At 38.6% G+C, this 17,329-nt stretch overlaps 1 protein-coding gene across 1 annotated transcript in view; it reads left to right on the top strand.

The window, feature by feature from the left end:
• The window catches only part of LOC126457659 (RAD50-interacting protein 1), a 121,347-nt gene extending 104,857 nt beyond the window's left edge, over positions 1-16,490 (top strand). Inside the window, exons 10-12 of the mRNA XM_050094151.1 lie at positions 9,859-10,024; positions 10,116-10,249; positions 16,144-16,490. Coding sequence (XP_049950108.1) covers positions 9,859-10,024; positions 10,116-10,249; positions 16,144-16,354 — 511 coding nt within the window. The 3' untranslated portion in view covers positions 16,355-16,490. The remainder of the gene's footprint in view (positions 1-9,858; positions 10,025-10,115; positions 10,250-16,143) is intronic.
• The last annotated feature ends 839 nt before the right edge of the window (positions 16,491-17,329 follow it).

Genomic DNA, 17,329 nt, shown 5'->3' with positions numbered 1-17,329 from the left:
AGTAACACTTGAAAGTTTATTTTATTATTGTTCAATTAAACTGTGATTTAGTTCATATAATATAAGTTTATTATATCACTGTTTAATTAAACTAATCTAACTGTGATTTTGCTCATACATGTTTTCCTTGGTAACATAAAGTCAACTATCCTTTACGTGTGTATAAAGTATACCGCGTGCCCACTCATGTTATGAAATGCAGTGCGCCCACTTGAAGGTTAAATGACCTTGCATGAAAATCTCCTGACAAAGTCTCCCTTCAAATGACCATCTTTCTCGACAGATCTGTTTAGAATGCCTCAAGTCTCAGTGCCTGTCACTCACCACAGTAAGTTTTCCCTCATGGTGTGCACACCAGATTTTCTTGAGAAAGGTCTGTGAAGGCTTAACACCAGGTCCCTTTGTTTGTAACAGGAAGGCCTTTAAGCCCCACACTCAAGTGACACGATGTCTTCAGCTGTAACTCAGTGTTTAAGCAGGATACCCATTTCAGAGTAGAGCACATTACTCGTGAACTGCACATGTCCACCTTCTGTGGCTTTCGACAAAATCTAATGATTACAAGCCACACCTTAACTGGAACCCTTATGCCCAGAGTGTCAGGGTGGGAAGTAGTAAAGTAATTTATCAGTATAACTTCTAACTAATTTTAAACTTGTTAGTACTGCACATGCTGTTTTCTCTGAAGTGAGTTGCCCCTTGGAAAAAAGACTAAATGTAAGTGAAGGAAATTTTAAGAAAAAAGAAAAACAATTATAAGTGAAGGGGGGAAAACACAATGAGCTTCTTCCTCTGGCATATTCTTTGTGATTGTTTACCTTTTAGGATACTGTATCGCAATCAGTAAAAATAGAAGCCTTACGGAATCACTTTATTGTCCATCCATCTGTCTGTCCGACTGTTAAGACCCCTTTTTCTCAGGAACAGGTGGAGGATTGAAGGTAAAATTTAAGTCACATACTAAAGTCTATGATCCTTTGGCCACGTGAAAAGTTTGAGCTTCGCATTCAGTGCAATCAGAAGAATTTGCCATTTATGTCATATGCTTTTGTGCTCATAAACTCACTCATCAGAACCTATAGGGTACTTCCCGTTGACCTATAATCATGAAACATGACAAGAAACAAGGTTTCACAGTACAAGTAAAGCAAAAAAAAAATTATTTGTAATTTTATCATGTAAGAAAATACTTTGCCATTTTTTGTCTGTCTGTCTTTCTGTCCATCTGTTAAGACCCCTTTTTCTCAGGAACAGATAAAAGTATCTAGTTGAAATTTGTGTCAAATACCACAGTCTACAGTCCCTTGGTGGTGTAAGATATTGAAGCTTCTAAGTCAGTGCAATCAAAAGATACGTTTTCTATAAAGGTTCCTTTTTCCCAGGAAATGACACTTGACACAGGCATCAAGTTGAAATGTATGTCAAATACTAAGGTCTACAATTACTCGGAAGTGTAAATAATTTAAACTACTTTGTCAATGGAATCAAAAGATAAGGCTATACATAACATATTTTAGCCACACAGAATTATTATTATTATTATTATTATTATTATCCACATACATAATTAAGTGCACCGTAATAGTCTTGCTTTCCTTCATGGTGCATTAGTGCGTTTCATTCCATATCTCTCAGTTTTTTAATATCTCTATTTGTTCTCATAAGAGTACCTCCTTAACTGTTGGTTCCCCCACATCAAAATATCTTCAACCAACAGCAATAACTCCATGTTTCTTTCTCTATGAGCTTCTTTTGACTCTTTCACAATTTCAAACATCACCAGTATAAATAATAATAGTGACACCACACTTCATTGTTCAGCAGTGTAGCATTGCTGAACCAATCAATTCTTCCAATTTGCACCTGGGCACAGCTGAAGCTTTTGTCGTACATTGCTTGAAAATTTTCAATTGTTTGTTTTCCATATATATGAGCATTTACTAAGTCAAGAGATGTCATCACCAGATCTTTCTAGTACTCTCAACACCTTCCCATCAACTGTCTCATACTAAAGACTGGATCCACTGTTGAGCTACCATATTGAAACCCATACTGCTGCTCTCCTAACTGACATCCCTCTTTTTCTCACAATCTTCTTGCCAGTATCTTCTCCATTATTTTTGCTGCTTGTGATATCAGAGTGATCCCTTGGTGCTATCACATACTTTTCTGTCTCTAGTATTGAACACTAGAATTAGTATTCCGTTTTCCTATTCTTTAGGCACACATTTCTGAGTCCATGTGCATCTTAGCAATCTATAAAACCTATGTATCCCAATAGGTACAGCTGCCTTTATCACCACCACCACCACCATTTCATCTATCCCCAGTGACTTTCCTGTTTTAATTCTTCTCAGTGCTAGTTCTGCTTCTAACATTGTAATGTCTTTCTCTTCTTCCAGGCTCAGGCCCCCATGCCATACTTCTGTACCCATTTCAGAACTGTTTGTCACATTTAGTAGATTGTCAGAGTACTCCCTCCATATTTCTGTATTTCCTCTGGTTTTGTTATTAACTCTCCATTTTCCCCTTTCACCAGCTTTGTATAACTGTTTTTCTTCCTATTACTCCTTGTAATTTCATGCAGCATCATTTAACCCCCAGTAACATCATTTTCCAACTTGCGTGTGAATTCCTTCCAGCTTTTCCTCTTGTCTTCTGCTATCACAGTCTTACAATTCTTTTTACTCTTCTGGTATTTGCTTTTTACTTTCTTCCTTTTTTACCTGTGTTCTATTTGTGCATGCTTTCTTCTTTCTTTTTACTGCTTCCTTCACCTTCTGATTCCACCATGGTGTCTCCTTATCCTTTGCACTTCCAGGCATTCTGCCATAGGTGTTTTCTGCGGAGCTTACAAACACATCTTTGAACTTAACCCAGTTCCTCTTCCACATGTCCACAATCAGTGCTTAGGATATTAAGCTTAAGTAACTCCCTAAGTTTCCCCACTTCTATTTTCTTCTCCCTATCTGCCTTTATTCTGTCCATATTACCCATCCTCATCTTTGTCACAACTCTTCGATGGTCTCCATCTTAAGCTTCTCCTAGGATTTATTTTTTGGCTTTTTTTCTCCTTGCACCACATGTTGCCCACAATCAACCATTTCTTGTACAAAAATCAATCAGTTTCTCTCCTTCCTCATTTTGTCCTCATATCCATATGGACCAATTAATCCTTCCATCCCTAGCCTTTCCCTCCCACACGTGCACTCAAGTCACTCATCACTATCACTTCCATATTTGTAATTTCATTCCCATATTTTTCTTGGTATTCATCAATGTTCTCCTCTTTATATCTCCTGTCTGTGGTGCATATGCTTGAATAAAATCCTTCACTCCATTATTTGTCCTCAGCCAAAACTTCATCACCCCGTCACTTGTGTATTCTACTGCTTCCACCTAATCTTGTAGGGTTGGTTTTACTATTATACCCACTCCATTTTTGGCCCCTTGTCTGTTGCTCCAGTAAAGTGCATATCCTTTCCTCATTTTCCTCCTTCCTCTTTCCTTCCACCTAGCTTCAGTAACCTCCAGCATTTCTACATTTTCTGTCTCCATGAAGTTTATCAGCTCTTCTGCCTTCCCAGTCAGGGTCATCACATTAATGATGCCCACATTCAATGAGTCTGTGACTAGTTGTCCACTTCTCACAGTTTCCCCACCACCCAAAGAACTGTGTGCTGCTTGCAAGCTATGCCCCAACTTTATCCGAAGCTGGTTTTTAATTACCATTCCATATACAGGCTATTATTATGATGAGACTCCCAAAGACATTTTAGAGTTACCACCAGCATAGGCTTAAGCCACAGCTAATGCAGAGAAAAGATGCCTTTTGTTGCTGCTCCTGTGGAATACATACACTACAGGTTATATAATATTAAAGTTCCTCCACTTTTTCTACTATTGAGACTTTTGTATTCTTTTCTGCTTTCAAAACCACTGATTGTCTTGATTAAAGAGAGAGAGAGAGAATGAGAAATGAAGATGTTAGGAATGAAATTAGAGCAGAAAATCTGAATGACAGAATTGAGAATAACAGATTAAAATGGTTTGGACATGTGAAGAGAATGGAAGAATGCTAAAATGAATGATGGAGGCCAAGTTTGAGGACAAGAGGGATATCTAGAGCAGTATGGATTTATTCAATAAATACAAGTTTAAGAACACAGAATCAGGACTGGAACAAAACAGTTATAGAAGAAGAATACTCAAAGACAGGGGAAAGTGGAGAAGTACCATAAATTGCTCAATTTGGCCTGATGCTGGAGATAAAGGAGAAACGAACACGACAATGACGTAATTAAGTTTGCACAGTTCCCTCAGAGTGTAAATCCTATGTGCACTTGTTTAGTTGCTATTTATTTATTTATTTATTTATTTATTTTAACCATTTTCTGGTCTGCGTAAATGACAGTATATTTGTGATTGTTAATTTATACATGCTGAATCTTTCTGAGCTCCATGGCTGTTATTTAGTTAATAAGTGAGGGAGACTGCAACATACAACACAGGCTTGGCTGGATGTGATCTCCCTCAGCAATCTTTATTTTTATGATTGCTTAATTACTGTCATTATAACCGTTGTCACAAAGCGTTTATTTTCTCATGTCTTCCCCCTCTTTTCTAATTTCCTCCCCCTCTATATTAATATTGAGAAAGGAAAAAAACCTTCATCTGCTTCATAATCTTATATATATGAGCTTGCTCTCTGAGACCAAGCACTTCATATGTTATTCTTGTATTTAGCTGTGTTGGAGTGGTACAATGTAATTAAATATTTTAGTATGGGTACAGATTATACTTAACAACCAGAGTAAATTAATAATTGATTCCTTTTATTGACCACCCCCTCCCCCTCCCTCCCTCCCTCCCTCCCTGACTCAGATGATATACTTGCTGAACAGTTCAAAGAAAACTTGAGTCTCATTTCGAATAGGTAAAGACTCATACAATTACAGTTGGTGGTGACTTCAGTCTACCCTTGATATGAAACTTCCTGGCAGATTAAAACTGTGTGCCGGACTGAGACTCGAACTCGGGACCTTTGCCTTTCGCGGGCAAGTGCTCTACCAACTGAGCTACCCAAGCACGACTCATGCCCCATCCTCACAGCTTTAATTCTGCCAGTACCTCGTCTCCTACCTTCCAAACTTCACAGAAGCTCTCCCGCAAACCTTGAAGAACTAGCATTCCTGGAAGAAAGGATATTGCGGAGACAAGGCTTAGCCACAGCCTGGGGGATGTTTCTAGAATGATGTCTCGGTCCGGAACACAGTTTTAATCTGCCAGGAAGTTTCATATCAGCGCACACTCTGCTGTAGAGTGGAAATTTCATTCTAGAAACATCCCCCAGGCTGTGGCTAAGCCATGTCTCCGCAATATCCTTTCTTCCAGGAATGCTAGTTCTGCAAGGTTCGCAGGAGAGCTTCTGTGAAGTTTAGAAGGTAGGAGACGAGGTACAGGCGGAATTAAAGCTGTGAGGATGGGACATGAGTCGTGCTTGGGTAGCTCAGTTGGTAGAGCACTTGCCCACGAAAGGCAAAGGTCCCGAGTTCGAGTCTCGGTCCAGCACACAGTTTTAATCTGCCAGGAAGTTTCATATCAGCGCATACTCTGTTGTAGAGTGAAAGTTCATTCTAGAATACCCTTGATATGTTGGAAAAAATACATGTGTAAAGTTGATGGTAGGCATAAAGCATTGTCCAAAATCATACTGTATGCTTTTTCCAAAAAATTGTTAGAGCACTTAGTGCAGGAGCCCACTCATAGTGCAGTTGATTGTGAAAACATACTTGACCTCCTAACAACAAATAATCCTGAGCGAATATGGAGCATTATGATGGATAGAGGGATTAGTGATCATAGGATCATTGTAGTGTGTGTGATTGCCATAACATCCAAAGCCACCAAAAATAAATGCAAAGTGTGTCCATTTGAAAGAAAAAAATTCACATGATGCCTCCCTAAAAGAGGATTTCATCTTGTTCCATTCTGACTATGTAAGTGTAGACCAGATTATGTTTAAATTAAAAGACACAGTATTGACAGCAATTGAGAGGTATACACCAAATAAATTAACAAGAAATTGTTCTGATCTCCCATGGTACACAAAACAAGTCAGAACACAGTTGTGGAAGTGATGAAAAAAACATGCAAAATTAAAAGAATGCAGAATCTCCAAGATTGGTGATGTTTTGCTGAAGCTCAAAACTTAGCATGGATTCAGTGTGAGATGCTTTTAATGGTTTCCACAATAAAACTCTGTCTCAAAATCTAGCAGAAAATCAAAAGAGGTTCTAGTCATATGGAAAGTACACCAGTGGCAAGACACAATCAATATTGCCACTGCACTGTAGCAATGGTAATGTTTCTGATGACAGTGCCACTAAAGCAGAATTACTAAACATGCTTTCCCCAATTTCCTTCACCAAAGAAGACGAAGTTAATATTCCAGAATTTTAATAAGAACAACTGCCAACATCCATACTTAATAACTTAGATCAGGTAGCCTTAGAGTAGTGAAACAGCTTAAATCACTTAATAAAGGCAAGGCCTGCAGTCCAGATTATATACCAGTTAGGTTCCTTTCAGAGTATGCTGAAGCAATAGCTCCATACTTACCAATCATACACAACCATTTCCTTGTCAAAAGATCCATACTTAAAGACTGGAATGTTGTAGAGGACACACCAATACTAAAGAAAGGAAGCAGGAGTAATCCGCTCAATTACAGTCCCACACCACTAACATTGATTTGCAGTAGGATTTTGGATCATATACTGTGTTGAAACATTATGAATTATCTTGAAGATAAAGATTTATTAACAAATAGTCAACACAGATTCAGAAAATGTCATTCCTGTCAAACACAACTAGCTCTTTATTCACACAAAGTAGTGAGTGCTATTAACAACGGATGTCAAATGGATTTCAGTTTTAGATTTCCAGAAGGCTTCTGACACCATTCCTCACAAACTATTTCTAATCAAATTGTGAAGCTATGGAGTATTGGCTCAGTTGTGCGACTGGACTCATGATTTCCTGTCAGAAAGGTCACAGTTCATAGTAACTGACATAAAATCATAAAGTAAAGCAGAAGTGGTATCTGACATTCCCCAAAGAAGTGTTATAGGCCCTTTTCTATTCGTGATGTATAAAAACAATTTAGGAGACAGCGTGAGCACCCCTCTAAGATTGTTTACAGATGATGCTCCCATTTACCATTTTCTAAGGTAAGCTGTCATTTACCATTTTCTAAGGTAATCAGATGATCAAAACTGGTTGAAAAATGATTTTGACAAGATATCAGCGTGGTGTAAAAAGTGACAACTGAATCCAAATAATGGAAAATGGAAATGAGCATTTGGCATCATTGGCTGGGAGGCCCCTTGCGGGGCCGGTCCGGCCACCTTGGTGCAGGTCTGAGCGACCTGTGCGCCAGATGGGGGATGAAATGATGATGAAGACAACACAACACGCAGTCCCTGAGCGGAGAAAATCTCCGACCCAGCCAGGAATTGAACCTGGGCCTGTAGGATGGCAGTCTGCCACACTGACCACTCAGCTATTGGGGCAGACAATCCAAATAACGAAAAGCTTGAAGTCATCTACATGCGCACTAAAAAGAGTCTGCTAAATTTTGCTTACATGATAAATCACACAAATCTAAAGACTGTGGATTTAACTAAATGTTTAGGGACTACAATTACAAATAACTTACACTCAAGTGCCAAAGAAACTGGTATCGGTATGCATATTCAAATACAGAGATATGTTAAGAGGCAGAATATGGCGCTGCAGTCGGCAGCCCATATATAAGACGACAAGTGTCTGGCGCAGCTGTTAGTTACTGCTGCTACAATGGCAGGTTATCAAGATTTAAGTGAGTCTGAATGTGGTGTTAGAGCTGGCACATGAGTGATGGGACACAGCATCTCTGAGGTAGCGATGAATTGGGGATTTTCCCATACGACCATTTCACGAGTGTATCGTGAATATCAGGAATCAGGTAAAACGTCAGATCTCAACATTGCCTATGGCCAGAAAAATATTCTGAAAGAATGGGACCTATGGTGACAGAACAGAATCATTCAACATGACATAATTCAACCCTTCTGTAAATTGCCGCAAATTTCATTGCTGAGCCATCAACAAGTGTCAGCATGTAGACCATTCAATGAAGCATCATTGATATGGGCTTTTCGAGCCAAAGGCCCACTCATGTACCACTGATGAGTGCACAACACAAAGCTTTATGCCTTGCCTGGGCCCGTTGACGCTGACATTGGACTGTTGATGACTGGAAACATGTTGCCTGATTGGATAAGTCCCATTTCAGATTGTATCAAGTGATGGTTGTGTACGGGTATGGAGATAACATCATGAATCCATGATCCTGCATGTCAGCAGGGGACTGTTCAAGCTGGTGGAGTCTTTGTAATGATGTGGAGCATGTGCAGTTGGAGTGATACTAGGCTCCTGATATGTCTAGATATGATTTGAACAGGTGACACATACATAAGCATCCTGTTTGATCACCTGCATCCATTCATGTCCATTGTGCATTCCAGCGGTCTTGGGAAATTCCATCAGGGCAATGTGACACTGCACATATCCATAATTCCTACAGAGTTGCTCCAGGAACACTCTTCTGTGCTTAAACACTTCCACTGGCCACCAAATTACCAAGACATGAACATTATTGAGCATATCTGGGATGCCTTGCAATGTGCTGTTCACAAGAGATCTCCACCCACTCATACTCTTATGTATTTATGGACAGCCCTGCAGGACTTGCAGTGTCAATTCCCTCCAGCACTACTTCAGACATTAGTCAAGTCCATGCCATGTCGTGTTTCTGCCCTTCTGTGTACTCACAGGGACAGGTCCACAAATTTCTTTGGTTCTTCATTGTAGATTGGAAAAGTCACACAGATATTGTTGTGGAAAAAGTGAACCGAAGACTGTGATTTACTGGCAGAGCGCTCAGAAGATGTAACAAGTGTACTAAAGAGAGCAGCAACACTACACTTGTCTGTCCTCTTCTGTAGTATTGCTGCACAGTGTGGGATCCACATCAAATAGGATTGACAGAGGACATCATAAAAGTTCAAAGAAGGGCAGCTTCTTTTGTATTATCTTGTAAAAGGTGAGAGAGAACCACAGATATTATATGTGAATTGGAGTGGCAATCTCAATCTTTCAAACAAAGGCCTTTTTTTGTTGGGGGCAGGATCTTCTCATGAAATTTCAATTACCAACTTTGTCCTCCAAATGCCAAAATACTTTGTTGCTGTCCACTTACAAAGGAAGAAATGATCACTGTAAGAAAACTAGAGAAATCAGAGCTTGCACAGAAAGATTTAAATGTTTGTTTTTCCCACAACTGTTTGAGAAGAGAACAGTAGCAAAATAGCTGGAAGATGGTTTGATGAACCCTCTGCCAGGCACTTAGTAGTGAACTGCAGAATAGTCATGTAGAAGGAGAACTTTCCCTTTCCTTCTTGGTATTCTGGTTGTGTGTTCTAGCTTTGGCTAATTTTAAACATCCCTCCTTGACCTCCTATAAAAAAATTTCCAATTTCATTCTGAACTGTGAAGAGCGAGTGAGTTAGCAATAACGTAAAACAAAGATTTGATTCAGTTATAAACTTCTCTATTACCATTACTCAGATGTGTACCGTATATAACACATACATCTACATTTAATCATTTGGCTAACATAATTTATAAATCATTTTTGAATGTCATTCATTGATTTATTTTCTCCATTAGTTAACACCCATTTTTATAACTTACACACTTTTCCTGATTCCTACCATCTTTACTATGTAATTATGTATTCCATCATTTATTTAGGTGGTATGCCATGCCGTCACCACGAGAACTTGTGTCACCATCTGTTACACCAAGTGCCTGCCCAATGTTCCAAGTGCTTGCCACAAGACTGCACCAGTTGCAGAACTTACTGTCAGTGCCACTGTTCACCGAGACCTGGGAGGCTATAGCTTCAGAATTAAATCAGGTTCCTCAATTCACTTAATGGTATATTAGTATTGTTATCAGTGACTTATTTCTGTCCTGCTTATGCTTATATTTTGCATTATATTTTGCAGTTCATATATGAAGAAGTAATTCTGATGAACAGGTTTAATGAGGGTGGTGCAATCCAGTTGCAGTTTGACATGACTCAAAACCTTTTCCCACTGTTTGCACAATATACTAGTAAACCAGAGGCACATTTTGCAATGTGAGTATCTAAGTCTCTATAAAGTATCTGGTTTCAAAGAATGCATGGAGTTTAAGAATGTAAAAGCTGTTCTGAACAGATGTACTTGGCATTTTTCATGCAGAACCATAAACACTTTCATGTGGATTTGAAAAGAAATAATGATAACATAAATGGTTTAAAACGTGGCTGAAATGTGAAATTAACTTAAAATTGATACGTTTAAATAATGAATTAGAAGAGTTACCCACAACACACAGACTAAAGAGACATACAAACCTTGATTAGCATATTGGAATGGCCCTACTGAAAGCACTAAAAAATAACAACAATTTTTATTTGATTTACCTCATTTCTCACCTTATTCATTTCATTGCATATACAATTAATGAAATGTATTGTGTAAGAAGTGAGAACAGGCAGTTTTAGTGCTCCAGGCACAAATAATGAGTACTCAAGAGGTTGATGTGTCGCTCGTACTAAGTAAAGGTTGATAGTTTTGTATTCCTAACTGTTTCATAATAAAACTAACAAACTACTATTTAGTTAGTTACAATTTTCTTTATGATGATGACTGGTGCCTGTACTTCTTAAACTGTGGTGGCTTTTCTCTATGATTTAGCTGGATGTCTTCTTTTTCTAGTTAATGTATCTCATGTAACTAGGAAACTCCAAACAACCTGCAGAAAATTTCAAAGAAAATTGTATTTTCTTCCTTAAGTATTCTCTAATTTCATATTAAATCAAATTTTTCTGTCTGTTTAGGACCAGTGCCCTTTCAGTTGTCAGAACCATTTATAAACACACATGTGAAATTAAAGAACTTATTACCAACTCGTCTAATTTTTGTGCCCAACCAAACAAAAATTAAAATAATTCATGTTAAGAACTAATATAGTGTGTTCCCTCAAAGTTTCTCAACACTGTAGTCATCATTTTAGTTCCTTGTTTCCTGGGCCGTCTATCTCCCAGCAGCCAGCTGTACACAATGCCCCAGTGAATGTTTCAGAATAACTGCAGTAATATCACAAACAGTCAAAAACACAAGAAACATTTTATCCTTCAGCTCACATAACTTATACATTTCTTGTAAGGGCATATAATCTCAGACTCAAAATCCCTTCCCCCCACCCTCACACAGACTACCTCTTCATACTGATTGTGAATTTACAAAACCTGTAGCCCTTAAAGAGTGTAATAAGTGTCATGTGAACCCATTGAGAGCAATGCAGTAGAGTGAGTAACAAACAATAAATGAAGTACAGATAAATAATGATGAATGAACCAGTTAGTGTATAGATGTAATTTGCTATTGAAAAACAGTAACTTGTTTCAGATTCATTGGCCACAACATTTTTCTTTAATTTATGTATTTTTTTAATCACATATTCTTGTATTTACATTATGAAAAGAATATTCATTTTCCCCTTGCCTTCACACTGAGCTCCAGCGTGTCCAAAAATATGGAGTACAATAGAGAGGTTACATCCTCATGGCACTGAAGCAAAGTGAACAATCCTCTGCCATGTTGTATTTAGTCAAAATAAAGGGACATGTAATAAGGTGATGACAAGGTAATGTGTAAAATATTGAGAAATTACTTTAAACAGTTAAGTGAAAACTGTTAAGCACCAGGAATGAAATTATCCCTGATTATAGTGAGCAAACACTTCATATACTTTCTCTCTCAGCAGTGCACATAACATACATACAGGTAAATAAAATGGCCACTGCAAAACTGTGGCAAACTGCAATCTTGACCATCCAGTTGCTGAACTAATGACTTCAACAGCTGCTTCTGTACATGGGCCATTTAGATACTACACTGAAGTGCCAGAGAAACTGGTATAGGCATGCATATGCAAATACAGAGACATGTAAACATGCAGAATACAGCACTGTGGTCGGCAATGCCTACATAAGATAAGAAGTGTCTGGCACAGTTGTTGGATTTAAGAGAGTTCGAATGTATTGTTATAGTCTGCACATGAGCGATGGGACACAGCACCTCTGAGGTAGGGATGAAGTGGGGATTTTCTCATATGACCGTTTCACGAGTGTACCATGAATATCAGGAATCTGATAAAACATCAACTCTCTGACGCTCTGGCATCACTGCAGCCGGAAAAAGATCCTGCAAGAACAGGACCAATGACAACTGAAGAGAAACATTCGACATGACATAAGTGCAACTCTTCCGCAAACTGCTGCAGATTTCAATGCAGGGCCACCAACGAGTGTCAGCATGTGAACCAATCAACGAAACATCATTGATATGGGACTTTGGATCTGAAGGCCCAGTTGTGTACTCTTGATTACTGCACGACACAAAGCTTTATGCCTTGCCTGGGTCCGTCAACACTGACATTCAACTGCTGATGACTGGAACTGTGTTGCCCTGTCAGATGAATCTTGTTTCATGTTGTATCAAGCGGATGGATGTGTACGGGTATGGAGACAGCCTCATGAATCCACTGACCCTGCATGTCAGCAGGGTATGCTCAAGCTGGTAGTTGCTCTGTAGTAGTGTGGGCCATGTGCAGTTGGAGTGATAAGGGACCCCTGATACGTCTAGATGTGACTCTGACAGGGGACAGTAAGCAACCTGTCTGATCACCTGCATCCATTCATGTCCATTGTACATTCCAATGGACTTGGGACATTCGAGCATGACAATGCAACACCCTACATGTCCAGAATTGCTACAGAGTGGCTCCAGGAACACTCTTCTGAGTTTAAACACTTCCGCTGGCCACCAACATGAACATTATTGAGCATATCTGGGATGCCTTGCAACATGCTGTTCACAAGAGGTATCAACATCCTTGTACTCTCATGGATTTATGGACAGACCTGCAGGATTCATGGTGTTAGTTCCCTCCAGCACTACTTCAGACATTAGTCGAGTCCATGCCACATCATGTTGCGGCACTTCCGCATGCTCGCAGGGGCCATACACAATATTAGACAGGTGTACCAGTTTCTTTGGCTCTTCAGTGTACCTTCCAGAACTACTTCCTCTGAACAACACAAGTGGGAATTGTCTCTAGAGCATGTGCTGCACTCTCGCAATTCCCCTGACCTAAACCTCTGCTAACCTGTTCCCCACTGCCTCACATTATCTTTTTCCTTCTCTCTTCTGTCTATACCACTCCTGCATTCAGGTCCTGTGCAGCCTTCTCCCATCAATCTTCCTCCCTCCTTTGTCCTCATGTGGGCATCCTCCCCCCTCTCTCTCCCTTTTCCTCCTTTCTATCCCCTTCCCCCTCCCTCCCCCTTTTTCCTGCTCTGTCCCTCTTTTCCCTCCTCTCTCTCCCTTTTTCCTCCTCCCTTTTTCCTCCTCCCTTCCTATTTTTCCTCCTCCCTTCCTATTTTTCCACTCCTCTCCCTTTCTCTCTTCCCTCCCTGTCTCCTTCAGTATCACCACATTCCTCTCCTTTCTCCCCTCCCCTCCTCGTCGCTCTCATATGCTCTACACTGTGAACTCCTTTCATATTGTGTAGCAGCTGAGTCATCTGTCAAAAGACCTGCCTACCATTACCCCCACAACCTTCTAATTGTGTCGTGCCTCCTTCCATACTCCTCCCCATCTCCATCCTCCCATGCAAGTGCTTTAAATAATCAACCTCGCCATCCCACAGGAGTGTATATTTGTTGTCTGTGCGATTGTGTGCGTGAATGTGTGTACTTCTACTAGAAAAAGAGCAAAAGCTCGAAAGCTAGTATGTGTTCACTTTTCTATTACATGTTTCTGTGCACCATGCATCAGTCCACTACAGATGATTTGTTTCCTTTCCCTTATTTTACATATTTTCCCTTCCAGAAATTTCCATTGATGTTATATAGAAATAATGTAGTCAAAGACAATTAGTTGATGGCATTCACAAGGAGAAGACTTGATTTGGGAAATCCAGTCCAGGATCCATCTATTTATTTTATTTATTTATTTATTTCATGTTCCGTAGATCCAGTTTGTGAGTCAATCACAAAGATATGGAACGTGTCAAATTGTACTGGTTTCAATTTAACAAGGGCAATTCAATGTCAAATTGTACATAGTTTACATAAGACATACTATAAATACAGTAATAGATACAATGTCAGCTAGATAACATAACAACCATTTAACAGAAAACAAATAAAGGTTAAAGATAAGAGCACAAAGTTAAATCAGATATTAGACCTACAAGAGTAAATACAGGTACAGCCAATTTGTTGTTACAAAAAGTATGCTAATGCTCAAATGCACAATAAAATCAATTGAACTACTTCTAGACACATTAAGTTTAGTGATGGTATACATTTTCTTTCAGATATTCATCCACAGTATAAAAAGATTTCTCTGTCAGGTAATCTTTGAGAACTTGCTTAAATTTTGGCAGTTCTGTATGAGCACATTTGATATGTAGTGGTAGAGCATTGAACAGCTTAATGCTGGAGTATTAAACTCCTTTTTGTACCAGAGTGAGACGTTTCATTTCGAAATGTAGATTGTTTTTGTTTCTGGTGTTACAGCCATGGAATTTACTGTTGTCTTGGTAGATAGAATAATTTTTGCACACAAAGGTCAGCAAGGAAAAAATATACTGTGAGGCAGTTGTTAGGATACCTATCATCCGAAACAAGTGCCTGCAAGAATGTCTTTGATGGATCCCACACATTATTCTGATTGCTTTGTTTTTGGATGGTGAAAATTTTTTTTGCAAGTGGTTGGTTCCCCCAGAATATGATAGCATATGACATCAATGAGTGGAAGTAGTCAAAGTAGGCAACCTTAATGGTGTCAACTTCAGCCACTGAAGAAATTACCCATAATGCAAATGTTGCCGAGCTAAGTTTTTTACATAGATGAAGAAGGTGAACTGACCAATTACATTTGCTGTCTATGTAAGCACCCAGGAATTTTGTATCTTCAACTTTCTGTATTGGTTGATCTCTACATTTTATGCATTTTATGTTAATTTCATCGAGATTACTTTGTGGTGTATGGAACCTCGTATAATGAGTTTTATCTGCATTGAGTGAGAGACCATTTGAGGAGAACCAATTTAAGATGTCATTAAAAACAGTACTTGTAGTTTGTTCAAGATCATGATCTATCAAATCGTCAATTGAATTGTGGTATCATCAGCAAACAGGGTAAATTTGCTGTTTGTCTCAGAACAAAGAGGAAGATCATTAATAAAGATGAGGAAAAGCAGTGGGCTCAAAACGGAGCCTTGATGTGTTATATAACTTTTCCTATACAAAATTTATATCAAATTAAAAAAGTAGGAGATACATGTTGTAAAAGAATACAGAGCTCAGAAATAATCATTTTAGAAACAGTTTACTTCCATTATTACTGTATTGTGTGGTAACATCTATTTGGAATAAGTGCCAAAAATTAACTTGTGCAAATATGTATTCTCTCACTTTCAAAAAGTGATTGCACAAAAGAGTTACAGAATGACTAAATGAAGCATGGTGGCAGTACAGAGTAGCATGTTACGTAGCACTAATTAACTTGGCTCACCCTTTATAGGTACTTTTCACTTTGGATTTATGTGAAAGAGAGAATTTTCATTTCATTACCACATAAAAACAAGATTTGACTTATTGCTTTTATTGAGAATTTGAGTTTTTAGAGATAAATTGTGAATTAAGTAAAAGCATTTGAGAAAATCTCGTTTTTAACAAAAATTATAATATCATGTCCTTCTCATTTTTTTCAACTTCATCCTGTGTTATTGTCAAAAGCTAAATTTAAGGAGTCCCTCTTTTCATTAGAATCTTACAGTGTCTCATATTGACTGAAGATCTGTGGATTGATGTATATGCATTCTGAATAGTTGTTCTTTAAAATGAAATTATGTTAGAATGTATTGTATCTCTTCATCAGTAATTCAACTTTAACATAATTACTATTGTTATAGAGTAAAGGAAGCGTGCCTTCTGCTGAATCTACCCAGAGCATCTGCACATCAGCTCCATAGCATATTGGCAAAGGTGTGTGAGGATGTTGATCATGAAGACTTTGTAGGTGGACGATCACAATCACTGCTGGAGGCTGGTATCCAGCACTTAACACCTGAAAGAGCTTTACAGGTTTTGAGTTTACGCATTGATGTCCGCCAACTGCCTTAATGTGAGACTCTCACTTTAAACAAATATGAAAATGGTACCCTTCTGCCACTTGTAGTCTTAAGACAATAACAGTGGTACCATGTATTTATAATGTCTGCTAATAATTTTGCTGAAAAAAAGGAAAGAAAAATCATAATATTATCTTGTCATTATCTGCGAAGAACAATTTGGTATCCCTTTCTCTTCCCCCCACCCCCTCCCCCCTGCCTCGATTCCTCCATTTCTATCCCTTTGTCATTTATTGTCCTTACTTATATCTACAAATTTAAGAGTAGAGTCTCTTTTAGTGACTAGGCAATAATTTTTGAATTTGACATCATCAGCTTTACAACCAAACTTTTAGAGTGAACACCACAAATTGAAACTGAAAAAAGGTTTTTTTTTCTGTCACAAGCAGATACCATATAAAGTGTTATACATGATCAACAGTTTCTCAGATATCAGTAATAAATTTTTAAAAAATGATTATGCATGAGAAGAAAAAATGCATATGGAGAAAAGTGTATTTCATGATATTTTTCTACACTGACCGCCTACTTAGCTGGGTGGTAATGTGCTCACCTCCCATGCAAGAGGGTCCATGTTCGATTCCTAGCCAAGTTGGAGATTTTCTCTGCTCAGGGACTGGGTGTTGTGCTGTCTTCATCATCATTTCATCCTCATCACCAGCATACATGTTGCCCAATGTGGCATCAACTGAAATAAGACTTGCACTTTGCGGCTGAACTTCCTCGGATGGGGTCTCCCGAACAATGATGCCATACACTTGTTTCATTTCATTTCATTCCATTCTACACTGGAAAGAGCTATTACCGTTTAGTCACTGTGGTTCCTATCAGCCCAGGAAACTGACTTTTCTAATTGTATGCCACAGGGAGAAAGTTGAGAAAATAATTATGGAAAGCAAGTGAAAAACATTCGTAGTGTTATGATTATAACTGGTATTATATGTGGATCTATTTGATATATTGTCTA

This window comes from Schistocerca serialis, chromosome 2 (genome assembly GCF_023864345.2).
Source record: "Schistocerca serialis cubense isolate TAMUIC-IGC-003099 chromosome 2, iqSchSeri2.2, whole genome shotgun sequence".
NCBI classification, from domain to species: domain Eukaryota; kingdom Metazoa; phylum Arthropoda; class Insecta; order Orthoptera; family Acrididae; genus Schistocerca; species Schistocerca serialis.
Note: the sequence above shows the minus strand (reverse complement) of the source record. Positions and strands in the feature narration are given on the sequence as shown.